At 47.8% G+C, this 16,108-nt stretch overlaps 1 protein-coding gene across 1 annotated transcript in view; it reads right to left on the bottom strand.

Moving 5' to 3' along the window:
• Positions 1–16,108, bottom strand: part of CACNA1B (calcium voltage-gated channel subunit alpha1 B) — a 253,389-nt gene that overhangs the window by 6,558 nt on the left and 230,723 nt on the right. The window contains exons 41-47 of the mRNA XM_026049162.1: positions 14,674–14,770; positions 9,584–9,692; positions 7,604–7,711; positions 6,336–6,448; positions 4,619–4,746; positions 3,635–3,761; positions 2,945–3,055 (exon numbers count right to left, since the gene is read on the bottom strand). Of these exons, the coding sequence (XP_025904947.1) occupies positions 2,945–3,055; positions 3,635–3,761; positions 4,619–4,746; positions 6,336–6,448; positions 7,604–7,711; positions 9,584–9,692; positions 14,674–14,770 (793 nt within the window). The remainder of the gene's footprint in view (positions 1–2,944; positions 3,056–3,634; positions 3,762–4,618; positions 4,747–6,335; positions 6,449–7,603; positions 7,712–9,583; positions 9,693–14,673; positions 14,771–16,108) is intronic.

Genomic DNA, 16,108 nt, shown 5'->3' with positions numbered 1-16,108 from the left:
AATTTTGATGCTTGCCAGTGGAGTCCAAGGTGGACGTTGGAGCTGAAACTTGTTGGAGCCAAAGAGAAGCCAAAGAGAACAGAACAAAGGCTCTCACACTGGTGTGGCCCAGGGTCTGCACCAGTTAACATGAATATGTTGGGCTGCATTTGCCTCCTCCTGCAGTCCTTGCAAGGCAAGGAATCTTTTATAAAACAGAGCTCCATGTTCAGCACTTACTGCTGAATCTGAAAGCAATGGGAGGTGGAAGAGAATCATAGAGTGGCCACATCTAGGAACTGATTCTTTTSGGTAAAATAGCACACCGGGAAACTACTGTCCACTAGAAACAGAGACCAAGACTTCCAAAGTCCCTTTAAGAGCTGCCAGGGAGAAGACAGAAATTTCCTAACAGAACAGCCACCCAAGCCCCAAAGAAATAACCAGCCCTCTTTGGAGCTGGTTGCGTGCTTATTCCAGGAATAGAAGCCTCCACTGGCACTGATGGGAATTGTATTTTAACAGACTAAAGAATATCCTTCCCAGAAATCCTGATGTGTTTCTCATTAGACTAATGGGTGCCCACACTCCTCACAAGCCCTGGGAGACTATGCCATAACCCTTGAGAGAGTTGCTAATTGCTTCTTCATTACAAAACCCCTTGTTTTCACTTGCTAAATTCCTGTGCAACAAGCCATACAAAATAAATAAAWAAGCAAAAGAAAAGAAAAACCTCCCTGCTATTGGAGCGTGCGACGTGCAACCGTGGATCGGGGGAGCCGAGGAAAAGGGGGTAGAGGCAGCAGCTGTGTCAGTGCAACATTGCACTCCAAATGAGAAGGGAAAAAGAAGAGGGTTAAGGAAGGTTCATTATTTCTTAACAGARGTTGAAGAGGATACAACTTAGTGCAAACTACATACTGCCAGGTAACTCCCAGGTGACCGTGCTTTGCTCCTCTGCAAACAATTCGGACAAGATGAGACATTATTGGAAGCAGCCCCACAGTACAGCCATTGTCAGACATCACGGCAGATGTGCAGCAGACACCACGATGAAGGGAGAGGAGGTGATGGGGGACGGAGGACAGCAAAGAGGGAGGGAAGGAGGGAGGGAGATTGAAAGCATTTTTTTTTTTTTTTTTTTAAGAGTGGAACACAAAAAGACAGAGAAATGGCAGGCAAACAGAAATGCACCGAAAACAGGAGGAAACAGAAAGCATTGCAAGTAAGAGTTATAAAGAACTCAAAGTTTGGGAGCAGCAGAAGCAGCATGTAAGAGGGAAGGTGGAGGGCATGGAAGGGGAAGACACACAGAAAGTACATCAGTTACTCATCTGAAGCTACAAACACCAAAACACTTCATTATCAAACAAGGTTAGATCCACCCAGCTGATACAGGCCTGATTCGTAACTCAAGTAGACAGGTCTCACATGCAGCAGCTGTGTCCCGCTGGATGCATCCCATCCTTCTTCAAACAAGGGATTCACTCCTGGCCATATTTGTTCATGGTAAGTGGGTGTTTTGTCCCTAACTCTTGGCATAGACTATTCGCAGTAATGGCAACTGGCTGCCCACTATACACCACCACCCTTTGGCCAACGGATGCAGGAAGGTATCAATAGGACATTTCCTCCCAGAGGAAGCAGTAACTTTGGGCTACTCCAAGAGCAACCCAGAAGTTTTTCTCTCTTTGCAAGAGGGCAAACGGATCTTTCAGTCTCTGATCGTGCGCTTGTTCAACCACAGCAGCATCCACTGCAGGCTGACACTGCTGTGGGAGGGAGTTTCCCAGAGAAAAGCATGTGCCATTGGTAAGTGCTTTGCCTCGGAAGGAAGAAGCTACTTCTTGTCTGGAATAGAGAGCAACCTTTGTCTTAGGAGGAAGGATGGGAAGGCAAATGGGTTTCTTTACGGGTCTGTTTCTTTTCTAGGCATCTTGAGTAGTGTTCTTAGTAACTCACAAGAATCCCAAGAAACAAGGTCCTATTCTTCTGGAGCTCTCTTGCTAAGGCATCATTCCCTAAAGCCGTCTGGGAAACTTGTCGGTCAGTTCAGTGTCGCTTCTGCCAGCTGGAATATGTGAGCAAAACGGACACACCTGGTGGTACTACCAATGTGTATCCAGGGTGCACTGCATCTTTCATGTTCTGCTGGCCACACAGAGACACGGAAAATAGCCCCCAACCACAGGCTTACTATTTTATGAATCAGGACTCCTCAGTGACAGAGATGCAGCTGTGAAAGGAAGATGTTATCATCATGAGGTGCCTTGGTGACTGGAGAGCATCTGGGGCAATGAGTTAGTAATGAACTGGTGAAATGCCCAGAAATGATCTGTGAAAACCATGGCAACCTATGCAGCAAGGAGCATTCACCAATAGTCACCAAGTTGCTGCAATGTTCAGCTGTAATGATGAGACTTCTTGTAAAGAAGCAAGGAAAACAACATCCTCAGCAGCATATTACCCATGGATACAGTAAATGCTAAGTATTACTGGAAGAGAAACAGGGATGCTGCTTAGTGTCTTACACTGCAGATGTCCTTACATTTATTGCAGAAAATCACAGCACATCTCCCATTTGTTTTATGGGCATGAGCATGCCCTGATATACTGCTTGGATACATGGCACACTGTTCTCAGCCGCGGACATATGCTTTCCAGGATACAGGTCTTCAAACATTATTGTGACTCCAGTTAATCAGAACAGATACGCATGGGCAGGTAGTCATCAGTTTGTTACCACACAGCAGGATTTTTCTGCATTGCTTTTTGCTGCAAACACGGATGASTAAATCTGGAGGCAGTGCCTCATCTACATGTGAATGCCTACCATCTTAAAGTGCACAAAGGTTTGCTACCTTTCTCCAGATSCAATAAACATCTTTTAAAACAAATACTCACAAGCATCCTTCAACATAACAAGAAGAGGGAACATTCAGAGCCCTTGCCTTACTCAGCTCACCTGAGTTTCAGCAGCCAGGCGYGGCATGGAAGCCGCCCGTCCTTGGCTCTCCAGGCCTGGTTGGGGCTCTCCATTGGCAAGAGTGGGGCTGATTTCCCTCATTTCTACCACCTGATTAGTGTCAGTAAAAGAAACAGTGTCAACAGCAAGAACACAAACACAAGCYTCAAAGCCATCATCCTAGCAGGTTTCTTCTAACTTGGTTTACATCTGAAGAGACATTGGTAGAGAAAAGAGAGTAAACCAAGAGCTGTGGAGCGCAGAGGTGGCTATTTTTTGACAGCACCATCTCCAGTGTGGGCAACAGAAGCCCAAGCTCTTTCACAAGGCATGGCGATGACTGCCAGGCACCTCAASCTCTGGCCAGCCAGGCCACCCTTCAGAGCTCATACAAAATGAGAGGGGAATAACAAACTAGGAAGAAATAACCTTGGGTTACTGAGGTTATTAACACCTAGCTCCAGGCGTAGACATTTCCAGAAGAACTGTCCACAAAGAACGTTACAGTACAAACTATCATATTTTTTTTTTTCCTCTCCAAAACAATGAAGCAAGTTTTGAGTTGTTAGAAGAGAAATCAATACTCTTCTCTGGAGACAGCRCATTTTCAGCTACCAGTAAAGTGTCTAGTTTGATATCTGTTCTGTTCAGACATTCTGCATTTCACTCTGCCTTCACCTTTCTGCTCACCCGTTCAACAGGGATTTCTTCTGAGTGGCCTCGTTCAAAAGCTGGTGTCCTGGTTTCATAAAACACATCCTGGGTGCGTTGAGTCCCCCAGGAACTGGACTCTTTGATGCCACCCTCCGGGGCTGGTCTGTTAAGAGGTAAAGAGGAAAGGTAAATGAGCTCTTTTACAGAGAGGTTCTACTAATCTTACTGTGATGAAGACAACAGAATGCTCAGGTACACTTTGAGTTTTCAAAGGTTTCCCAATGCTTGTGAAACTAGCTGCAGCATGGGCACCGTGGCGGGTGAAGCTGTAAGGTCTTTTGGACTTTGACAGGGACATTTTCTATGTAGTCTGAGGAGTTCATAAATGACACAGAAACCAAACTAAGCAGAACAACATATTTTTAAAAAATAACTGAGGAAATCAAATACTGAAGCTTAAGTTCTGATGGAGAATAATGAACAATTCTGGAGTTAACGAACTGTTAGGCAAGGATCTCTTCTACCTCAGAACGGAAGAACCAGCACCAGCCATCAAACAATATGGCACTAATATTAGAAAATAAAACAAAATAAATAAATAATTGGGAGTTATACAACAGGGAAATTACTTAAGACAAACAGCTGTTAAATAATATGGGGCAAACAAACTTGTAGTATTACTAAAGTACACTATATTATTACAGGTAGCCCTGGCTTTGTATTCTTACACAACTCATACTGGTCTCTCACCATGGTCATTAAGGCCATGTAAACTCCAGACAGCTATAATTAAAAATCTGAGACATCTGTGACACTTGTGGCCTCAGAAGAAGTGGTGGCCACAGAGCTGCACAGAGGCAGTTTGGTAGTTGCCACTGGGACATCCCTCAGCCACAGGGTCGTGTCACTAGACGTGCTGCACCCTTTCTAAAGCCAACTGGTAGGGGTCAGGGTTGATGCTTACRTCCAGCCTGCCCCTTTTCCCAGGACGGCCGTGCGGGCCGGCCCCGGGATACTCACAGCGCGCCGCCGTTGTTGAGCGAAGCGGAGCTCTTCTGACGAAGGAACGCTTTGGCGTTGCTGAACGCCGCGGGCTGCGTCTGCTCCAAGGTGGCCTTCAGCGGGTGGAACAGTGACACTGCTCCAGGCTGCAAAGCACAAAGAAAGGCTCAGAGACACGCTTGGATATGGAGAAAATGTCTGTGTCTTTCCTCTTTAATAAAACCTCCACTTAGTCACCCTGAAAGATTATCCCAGCAGAAGAAACACTGACCTTCCCAGAGCTGTAAGAGGTTCTGAAGGACAACTGCTGTCTTTATCTTTGCACAGGACAACACTGAAGAGAGTATTTGTGCTACAATCCACATCCAGACTCAAAAATATTTCCCCCAGACCCCAGGGTGCAGCAGGATTTTCTTACAATGATGGGAGCTTTCTCGTGGGTTGTAAAGAAGAGGCTGGAGACCGAAGGGGCTGTTTAATTCAGGTCACAGCTTGTGACGCCAAGTCAGGTGCCACTCTAGCCTCAGCCTGGTGTCTGAGAGAGGGATGGAGGTGGCCACATTGGATCCCTGTCCTGTGCTTGCTCATTCTGRGGGAGTTTCATGGTTCCAAGTCCAACTGGGGACATGGGCTCCATGTCCTACTTGGCATTGGGGATTCAATCCAAAGGCAGTTGCTGTTTGAGGAGTATATTACACGTCTTTATCAGATTGCCTTCCAATTATGCAACTGCCCCCTGGTCATCGTGGCCAGTCCATGGAGAGCTATTAAGTACCAAGATGAGGATAAAACTCTCGTCTCAGAAATCCCTASGGGCAAACCGTGAAGCTCAACAGGCAAAGGAGAGGATACATCTCTGCACCCATTCATTTCTCATGCTATTTCCCTAGATATCACTGAGTTATCACCTTCAGAAAGCTATTAGCCTGACACAGTTCTTGTGTGTGGCCATATGATAATCTTTATGAGACAAAATCCTGAACACCTAAATCCAGAGAGAAGTTTGTCACTGGCTTCCATATTGTAAGATATTTGTATGCTACCAAATTTGAGGCTAAGCTGTATAAGTACTGAAAAAGACTTTCTTCTTGGTAATTCCTATCAAGTTGCAGGTCAGGCCTGTCCTTGGGAATGGTTTTCAGTTCTAAACTGGAATCTCAGCTTCTGACTAAAATTCCACCACCCCACCATGCTCAAGGGCTATGAAGTGAATATTACAGTGTTTGTTAGTAGGGATAAAGGAGATATAAATGAACAGTAGTAACATAACTGTTTGGGCTGGAGTATGGGGTAAAGGGGCCAACCCTTTTGCCCCGTTCTCCAGTGAAAACATTTCCCCAAAAGTTCACTCTTCACTTTTACTAGCACATTCCCAAAGAAGGTGAAAGGATCTGCACATGAAAACAGAGAAATTTCCTGGAAATTTGTTCTGAAGCATAATTCCCATTTTTGCATAGGCATTTTGCAACCAAACTGACATTAGTTCTCAATACTTCTTTGGCGTCCCAGCATGTAAATTATTTCTGCAAATAGGATCTAGTCACCCATATCACTTGAAATTCTGGAAATGGATTATGTTTTTTTTTTTAAGATTGAGAGAGACAGACACTTTCAAGAGATGTGCCAGATTTAAGATGGCATTTTCAAATCCTGCTTGGAGAAACATCCAGACTTCTCAGATGAAATGAGCTCATGAGACTTGTCAGAAGTGCCCACAGCTACACAAAGCGAGTACCTGACAGAGGCCTCCTGGAGGCTGGTGCACTTGTTCCCTGCTGTTTTTATTCTGCTTGTAGAAGTCGAATATCATGAGCGCTGCGTAGACCTTCCCCACGGTCATCTCATCGGCTGGTTAAAGGAAAACAAAACGTAGCAGCAACGTTTAGGTGGAGAAAGGGAAGGAAAAGAAGAAAAGAGCAAATTAAAATGCACAATAAATGGCAAAGTTAAATGTGCATGTAAAACAGGGTGAAGGCATTGCATTAGAATGAGATATAAGAAAGAAAAAAWTTGGGGAAAGAAAAAAGGTGCAAGAAAAGATTGTAACACAAAGATCAACTTTTCCCCATTCCTCCCTTCTATCTTTGCCTGCTGCTGCCCTCAGGTCTGAGGAGGATGGCCCCTCTTTATAGACTCACAAGAGATCTTGCTAAATTAATACCAGATCTGCAGCCAGCTTTTTATCAACACGGAAGCATCATTTCTCTTCCTTTGAATTACAGTCAGCTGGGGCATAATGGGCTAATRTTCTTCAAAACTGTATATCATTTTTCCAGATGTCTTTTTTTTGCCCTCACAGCTATGCTACTGGCCTGTCCACACATGGCAGCTGAATAAATACCTAAAAAGTGAAGGGTTAAACACCAGATATAAAGGCATCAAGAGAGGTGTGTAGGAAAAGACTTAGGCAGTTACTACCCTCTGATTTGCACCTCCTCAGCTCCCTCATTTTCTTAATTAACAATGCCTTTATTGGGCTGCATGGTTTCTCATTAATCAGGAATCCAGAGCTCTCATTTTGGCCAATCAAGATAATGGCAAACTTTCCATTTTCTCAGCACAGGACATCATTAAATAACAAAAAGGCCTTTAGGAAAGTGCCTCCCTTCTGATTACGTGTGTTCTCAGCAAACTTTAATGTTCTCCTCTTTATTTTCTGGAGCAGATTGATCCCAGGTGGCAGAAGTTGCTCTCCTGTCCTGTGTGGCACAAACAGGAGGCAAGGAAAGCTATGGAAAAAAAAATGCAAGCGACCAGACAGTGCTATGCTCCCTCGCTGGTGCCTCAGAAACACACTGAAACACAGTGCAGCACAGGTCTGGACGTGACCTCGGCTTGCTTACCCCGTAGATAACCATGGTATGGAGCTGTGAACACTGTGACTTGTGCTAGGCTTACCTATTGCTCCCTTGAGATGCCTCTGCCCCTGGGTGAGATGGGGCTGGGCAGGCAAGGAGGGGAACACCTGCCTGGGGGGCTAGGGTTATGTCGTGTCCCACTTACGTTTGTGAGGAGGCACCAATAAATCCAGTGTCTTCTGGGACAGATTGGGCCAAACCAGCGAGATCTCTTTTCTCAGTTCAGCATCACACTGCTGCTGCTTCACACCTCCTGCAGAAGGGAGGGAACAGCAAAAGTGTGTGAAGAAAAGGGAAAATGCCAGTGCCCATCAGAAACCTGGGCTGCCTTTGCACCAGCACTTCTCCCAGGTGGCTCTACAGGGAGCTAAGCAGAACTATATCCCCAGCTTCACCCCTTGAATTAGGTGCTTAAAATAGACATGAGTTATGTGCAGTCCTTTTCCTCCAGCTCCTTTCAGAAGCACAATAAGACCTACGAGGAAAATCACCTGGCTACCACATTACAGCAAGACCAAGCTATGAGCTATTGAACTATTACAAACCCTCTCCGCCACCACCAACCCATTCCCAAAGTGTCTGGGAAAGAGAGAAACATTTAGAATACTGTTCTAAGTCAACATCCTCAGTCAGAAGCTATAGAACAACTCAGAACACAAAGGGCCCAACCCAGCAGTTTTATTCAAAGGGCCAAAGTGATGTCCCCGGACACAAGTGGAAAGTGATTAAAGTCTATGTACAACAGGCCAACTCCCAAATGGATGCGCTGCACAGCAGGCAATTAAGTAGCTCATCGGAAYGACAGAGATTATTTTTCTAAGAGAAAAGTAATGGGAGAAGACTCTGGGTATGCTGCTAAATGGTGGCTTGAACTCCCACATTGAATTTCATTAGGGAAGGTTTATTAAGGGCATGTTAGTCCCACTGAAGACTCAATTAAATGTGGTCCATTAAAGCTATTTAAACCAAGACTGTAGCAATAAACCAGGTCAAGAACTCATAACCCAGAGAGATATAAACCCTAGAAAGAATCCAGCATTACCTCTTGAGCTCTATTTTCCAGCCCCCAAAAGGTACAAAAAAAATTTTTTAAAATCAGAGAAAGTACCATTTTCAGCTGAAAAACACTGAATTGCTGTTGCTGACGTAACTAGATTCATACTAAAATCAGAATCATAAAACACTGCTAATTCTTAAGACTTCAGCATCCTTASAGGCTGGGTTGTCATATTCAGTAGCAGTCATGGAGGTTATTACTGCAGTAAGATGTTGGTTTCTAAAAACCCACGAGGTCCTAACTGCATGCTTAGAAATGAGAGTCTGAACCTCGGTGTCCCTCTCCAGAGRTGCTCCAATGGCCACAAAACATCCTCTGCTGCCAGCAGCACCTACCCAAAGCATCAAAACCAACAGTTTCTATGGCTTATGAGAGAGTTAATTAATACAGAGAAGGCAAAAGCCTGGCCTGAAACCACTTAGGAAAAGCACAGCATCCTAATACAACCCCGCTCTTCACCCGTAAGAACACCATTACCTCCTGTTAGTTTTTAAATTAGGTAAAAGAAGTGCTTTGGCTGGTCATGCCTTGATTCTGACCCCAGACAGACTGATTAAATCGCGTAATGACCCAGAGAAAGAGTCAGTGTATTTTATTATAGCATTGCAATGTTTAATCGGGAAGTCAAGCACATGCCTGGTTAAGCACTTAAATAATTAAAATTTTATCTCAAGGCAGAACACAGCTCACAGAGCCCCACGTCCCTGCTTCACTGCTAGCAGACAGCAACACTGCAGAGGAAGGGCTTTTTTCCCCTCATTTTGACCCGTTYCCTCTATTTTTCCCCCTGTGCAGCCTTGTCTTTCCATATGCAGCAATTTGTTTATACAGGGGGTGCCGCTGAGCGTCTGGGATGGCCAAACACAACCCTCCATCTCAGCATCACCTCCCCACAGGCAGAGCAAGCCTTGAGAACCCCTCTCTGCTGGCAACTCTGTGCCCTGCTATGGCCCTTGGGACRATGGAAGAGGAGGTTTCCACCTGGGCGAGGGCTCCTGAGGCTCCCAGAGGGCTGGGGAGCTCCCACCAGCCTCCCGGCTTGGGCCCCTCCGCCAAGTCACTTCTCACCTGTGGCGAGTTTGATCTCGAGAGCCGTGCGGATCAGGGCCATGAGCGTGGAGGTGAAGTGCACGGTCAGGTCCTCGGGCGAGATGGGCATGTTCATCCGCACCAGGCGCTGCAGAGAGAGGCAGTGCTGTGAGCGCTGGCCAAGGCTTCGCCCCCACCCCTCCCTGAGCCCGTGGGCTTAGAAACGGCCACAGCACAAGTGTTGGCCCTTCTCACACGCAAACCATGTGTGCAGCGAGCTAGAACTCATCCTCTCCAGAGAGAGGTCAAATTCTCTTTTTTTTTGTCTTTTTTTGGAGCATGTCTGAATTGCAGCATTTAGCTGTTAAACAAGTGCTTTACCAGCATTTATACTGCAGTCCTACCAAGATGCCTCCTTTTTCCAAAGCAAACTGACTCAGGTGCTTGAAGAGATGCTCCACAGAGCTGGCTCCTCCATTCCTCCCTACATTACTCAGAGCTGCCTTCTGTATTTTGGCTCCTGTTTGGAGCCATCTCTGATATGCAGTTTTTCAAAAATCTGATTTGAGCTGCCTTGGGTGTTCTGTTGTTCTCAGAGAGGATGTTTCTCTCAATACCTTGTGCCAGTCAAGAAGCAAATGTTGTTGCCTCCCCTCTCCCAAGCCAACACGGTGGCAGCCGGTGGGAGTTTGCCAGGGCGATTCAGCCCTGTCATCTGCAGAGATGGGTGCTGCTCTTCCCCCATCACCTAATGCAGCTGCACAGACCTGGCACTTCCACCTCCTGGTCGCTCTGGTCACCTCGGGGTGATGAAGGCCCCAGCCCRGCTCTCTTCCAACCACTCTGGTTGACCCTGGAGGGCAACAGCTGGTGCAGACACTCACATCTGATCCTGAACTAGGAATTCATCATTGTTTGACTCACTAGCTTCTGTCTCTAGTCCTGTCAGCAGCATTCGCAGCAGTGAATGTGCAATAAGTCCATCTCTGTGGTGAGCAAGCACTCAGGGGAGCTGGGAGCTTCTGCTCGTGTTATCAGTCACCTGAGGAGCGCACCGCACGCTGCAAGGATAAGCAACTAGTGTCGCAGCGAGCCCCGCTTCTAAAGGCTGTGCCTAACAAGAGCAATTTCAGGGAGCTCTTAAACACACCCAGAGGTTATCTCCACGCCAGATACGCCTCCGGGATCTGCCTTAGTAATAACTCTGTGCAGTATCACATGCTGGCAAGGCCACCAGAACTTTGCTCGCTCGAGTCGAGCGGGAACCGCATTTCAATCCAGACTGCTGCCCTCAGCACACAACAGGTTACAGCCACGTTTCTGCACCAGCACGAGCCCGTTGGTGCTGGGAGTGCCCCAGTGAATCCAGCCTCGCTGGGAGAAGGAAGATCAAAGAGATGAGGGAGAAGGAAGATGCATGGAAGTGAAGAGCAAGCCGATGAGAAACAACCTCCCAGGAGAGCTCTATCCTCAGGGAACTTAGCACCAAAGTTGTTCCGGGACTGAAGTGTCCCAGTTTTCCCAGGGGCCTGACTTCCCACGGGACAGAGGCAGGACGCAGCCCCGCGGGTGACATGGGCACCCACGGGACGCAGCGAGAGCGTTTCCAGCGCAGCTCTAAGAGCAGAAGCGCTCGCAGCGGCGTCGAGAYGCAGGGCAGAGCAAACCCTGCGTGCCAACGGGAGCCCGTCCCGCACGGGGTCCAATCACCCACACGCCAACTATGTCAAAGTCATCTGCTAACTTTGCACCTATTTTCATTTATTGATACTTCTGCAGGGGCAATTTTAAAGGGGCTCTAATCCAATCAAAATTGTTAAAAATTGGCAAATATTTMAATTGACCTAGATTTACTTTCTGAAAAATTAATCAAGGTGTTCTGATTTTCATCTCTATCCAGGATGGGAAGATAAAAATATCTGCTGCTCCTCTTCCTCCCTTGGCCTCCCGACTAGGGGAACCAAGCACCCACTGCCCAACACACCCCAGGGAACCTGCCTGCTGCTCTGGCCTTAGTTCATTTAGTGCATCCTCTCTTGAACACCCGTCCAAGAGACCCAGAGCATGAGAGGAGCTCTCAATGGTTCTGCAGCAAAAGCCTCCAGCGTCTCTTAATTAACTCAGTGCTCCTCAGAGGAGGGAATTAGCAGATAAGGAGATAGCGATGAGTTACAGCTGGATGGCACCACGTTTTGCTGCAGGTACCGGCGTGGTCAGGAGGGGTGCAGACATACCCAACACTCCTTTAACCGCATCTAGAYAAAAAAAAAGGCAGAAATAACCAGAAAACAAAGCTTTGTGGTAAAGAAAGTGCAAACTGCCTTGGCAGAATTTGTGCCCTTTCAGCATTCGGTTTCTGCAGATAGGAAAATTCTGGAGCAAACAGTCATACAGACAGGGAACAGTCATATAGACGGGCGGAAAGCTAATTCTGGGGCCAAATGACCATTCTTTTGAAAATCTACACAGGGTTTAACATAGGTCTCCTGCTGCCTTCAGCTTGATCCAGAAGAGGCTCATTGGACACAAACACAAATATTTGCACCATAAATCTTSCTCACCAAAACCATTCATCCCAATGCTAAGAGGAAGAGGACCCCAGTGAGCTACAAATACCATGAAATCTAGCTGGAAAGCCCTCTGCATTTTAATTATTAAGAAAACCCCACCAGCAACACTGGCACAGCCTCTGGGAGAAGAGCTGCACCAGGAACCATCTCCACATGAGAATAAATCCAGGCCAATAGTGTGCTGCTCGCCGAAAACGAGGCTGCGTTTGGTGAATAAATGATATGCTATGAATAATTCAGCCCGACCTAGTTGCAGCGATGCTGCTCGGAGTTAACCCTTCTCGTGGCTGCRTGTGGCGCATCCCTGCCCCGCCAGCCCAACGGGGATGCTGGCAATAAACCACACCATTACATACGTGCTTAGAGGTGCACATGGGGCGCTGCAATGCTACAGGATGGAGAAGCTCTAGAAAACTGCTGCCAGCACTTGCCCCCGTGACCACCGCCCTCAGCCTCTGCCTGTCCCCAGAGCTCCTTTTCCCACCTGCAATGAGATGTTAAAAGCACTGCTCTTGTTTGCTCTCCTAACCCTCGGGAGGATAGAGCTCTCCTGCAGCTTGGGGAGGGCACTGGGATGGAGCCAGGCGTGCRCGCGAGGGCTGCGCGGCGCTGCGGACCCAGGAGGGCGGCTGGGAGGGCAGGACGAGCGACAAGCCAGAGCAGGAGCAGCCACCGGCGGGGCTGGAGAGCTGGGAAACCCAAACCCAACAACAGTGCAGATGTGCGGAGAAGGCAACGCGCACACGGAGGGGGAAAGACGGACAAAACCATCGCAAAGACAGCACGGGGAGAGATACAGATACAGGAGGGAAAGGAAAGGGCGGCCACACGGGGAAAAAGAGCTTTTGCCAAACAGAACAAGTGAGTTTGGGAAAAATCATATTGAGAGAGGAGGGATTTCTGGCGCTATTGAACCACGTGCAAAATGAACCTGAGGTCCTCCCAACTCTGCTGACGTCTGGTTTGTTAGTAGGTGTGTAAAAACTAATGACGGAGAATGCAGGTGTCTGTGCTTTAATGACAGCCCCCTCAGAGGTGCCTGATTTCTGTGTGTTCCTTCTTTTAAGGCCAACAAATTAAAACAGATATCAGCTAATCTACAGGGAGAAGCCTTAGGGAGTGCAGCCTCGGAAGGGCACATCTTCCCCACCTCTGCCCTGGGAGACTGCYRAAAAGGAGCAGAGAGACACAGAGAGGCCACACGAGCAAAAGCAGCCACGGGGCTTGCATAAATGCCATTTAACACATTTTTTTCTCTCTTTTTTTTTTCCTGTTTCCCCCTTTGCCGGCTTTCAGCAGCAACACAGATGCATTTTAAGTCATTGGAAAGTCAGAAGTCCTAAATGGAGGCACAGCTTTCAGTTAAAGCACTGAACACCTATGTATAATTGCACCTCTATGTAAATGTATGCCCATCCACGTTTAACAGCTAAGGGTTTCAGGATAACCATCTCGAGGCAGCCAGGTTTCCCTAGGGCATTTGCAGCGTGGTGGGCATGAAGTGTTTATGATAGAGATGCTCTTTTAGAGCAGCCGCTGCAGTGGCCGCAAACACAGCAAAGGGAGCACTGAAAAGAYACCTAACTGGTTAACTTTAACGTTAGGTTTAATATTCTTTTATTTTGAATTTTTATTTTTTATTAGGTCAGCTCAAGGCTCGCTCAGCCTGTGCTAAGTGCTCAGCACAGGGCTGCAAGTCCCTCCCTCTAACGGCTCGAGGTTCAGCGCTAAAAGCCTCCAGTGAATCGCCCCTGCAAAATGCACATTTCCAAGCTCCCGGCAAGTCGCTTTGAGCACAAGGCAGCTTTTCCTGGATCTGGGATCTGGCCCTTGCTTCTAATCCTGACTTTGGCCCTGCCCTCTAATCCTGACGTTGTGCCTGCCTGAGTCGCTGCTATGTTCATGATGGCAGCGTCTGAAACGCAGCCACTCACTGACTTTGGGTATAATGCRTTCCCTGGTTCAATTAAAAAGCCCTTTTTCAGAATAAACAGCTTGAGTAATTTCATCTCCTCATCTTAAATGGTCAGAGTTAAAATAATTTCTTTAACAAGCGTATTTAAGGAGCCCTTCTGGTGATGCCTGTGTTTAATAGCTTGCTAACTCCTACAACACTGCCTACTCTAATTATACTCAACTAATTAAGAGGGAAAAACAAGCCAATGTAGCTATGGAAGGCCCGGTGAGCGTGGACAGTCTCAGAGCTGCACGGAGATGGATGACGGCTCTATCGGCAGGCTAATCTGCACATTAACAACCTCCTGCCCCCAAGCAGACCGAATGGAAGCAGAATGAGAGGGAGAGAAACATCGATAGAGAGAGYGGAGACATGGTTAGAAAGACAAACGGATGTGCCATAGTTCCAGAGACCAAAAAATTAAAGAAAAAAAAAGAAAGAAAAAGGTTACAAAAAAAGCAGAAGGTTCGAAATCCAGTCTGCTTCAAAAGCAGACACAGCGCTAGGAAGAACCCAAGAGCAGAGCACTGCTGCGGGGAAGAACGGCCCCGTGAGCGGCAYGGCACAAAAGGCTGGTGGCTGGCGGGAGCTGGGGGGTCTACCTTGTAGGCCACGCGAGCAGGGCACTTCTTCCCGAGGCCCAGAGGTGGGGACATGTGTCTCAGCATCTCGTACATGTCAGTGTAACTGATGCGCCCGCTGGGAGCCAGAGGCAGAGCGGCAAAAGCAGGAGGACACAGAAAACAAACCAGGCCAGAAGGAAAAAGAGAAAGAAAAGAAAAGAATAAAAAAGAAAAAAAAAAGGCGGGGAGGGGGAAAGGGGAAGGGCAACACAGCAGAGCAAATGAAAAGGAAAGAGAAGGGAAGAGCGGAAAAGCAGACAAGAAAACAGATATCCGGTTAATCAGATTTCTCAGGAGAACAAAACCACCACAAAAAGGCAGCTCAGCTGCAGGGTTTCTCCGCGTCCGCCCCGTTGTTGGGTGTTCAGCGAGTCCTCCTCGCTGTGGAGGAGCCCCGCGGCCAGGGCCGTGCCGGGCACCGCGGCGCCGTCGGCAGCGGGGGCCGCGTCCGGGAACGCGGGGGCGCCGCGAGGGCCTCCCCACAGGCCCGGCCGCTGGACAGGCCGCAGCCACCGGGCTGGGGAGAGCTGGGAGGCAGAGTTATGCGACAGCGAGGAAGTACTGCCCCTCTCCTGCAGGGAGCTTCATTTTCAGCTTAGCTTACAGGCTAAAAAAGGGCAAAAAAGAGAAACCTAACGCTTGTGTGTGTTTGTTTTCTCCTGAGGATGGACAGACCATGACTGCTCTGACTCTGAGCAAATGGTGCAGCTCTGCAAACCCCGGCCAGCACCAACTCCCCTCTCAGCCAAAACTCAGTACTGATAAAACCAGGGCCCAGTGCTCAGTCTGCAGGAAGGAGGTGGAAAAAGGATTCCTTTCTCCCTTGCCTGTTGTGGGGCCACACTTTCCTAAAGCTGAACCCCCCACCTTTCACCAGCAATGCCAACCATCTGTCCTGAGGGAACCAGGAATGATGGAGATTTGGGAACAGGCCTTCAGACCTACTGCCRTTTTTGATGCCATCCACCCTCTATGCACATTGGAAATCCTGCCCTGAAAAGCAAGGGAGGCAGGAAAGAAGTAGGGCATATTCCTAGTTAATCTCTTTTTAGCTCTACTGGAACTGTGGCCACAACTGTGGCAATATCACTTGGTTTACCCCCCTGGCTGCCTGCTGATTATATTGTGTAAACCTGTGCTGCCTTCCCCCTGAACAGACCCACTTGTATCAGAGAACATTTTAAATTAATGTTAGTTCTCTGGAAAAGCAGGAACATATTATCTTCCCCGCAGCACCAAGATGAAACCTAGACCTAAGGCACCGGAATGAAGCGCAGTTCTCACAGCAGGACAGCTGCACAACAGGCACCTGGGCACCCGAACACCTCCTCTCCTGCCMTGGACCTGAATTCCTACACAAAGCTTTGATGCAGAAGACGATGGGGAGAGACCTGATCAAGCAAAAAGCACCCAT

This window comes from Nothoprocta perdicaria, unplaced genomic scaffold, assembly GCF_003342845.1.
Source record: "Nothoprocta perdicaria isolate Ctin4 unplaced genomic scaffold, notPer1 scaffold_6, whole genome shotgun sequence".
NCBI classification, from domain to species: Eukaryota; Metazoa; Chordata; class Aves; order Tinamiformes; family Tinamidae; genus Nothoprocta; species Nothoprocta perdicaria.
Note: the sequence above shows the minus strand (reverse complement) of the source record. Positions and strands in the feature narration are given on the sequence as shown.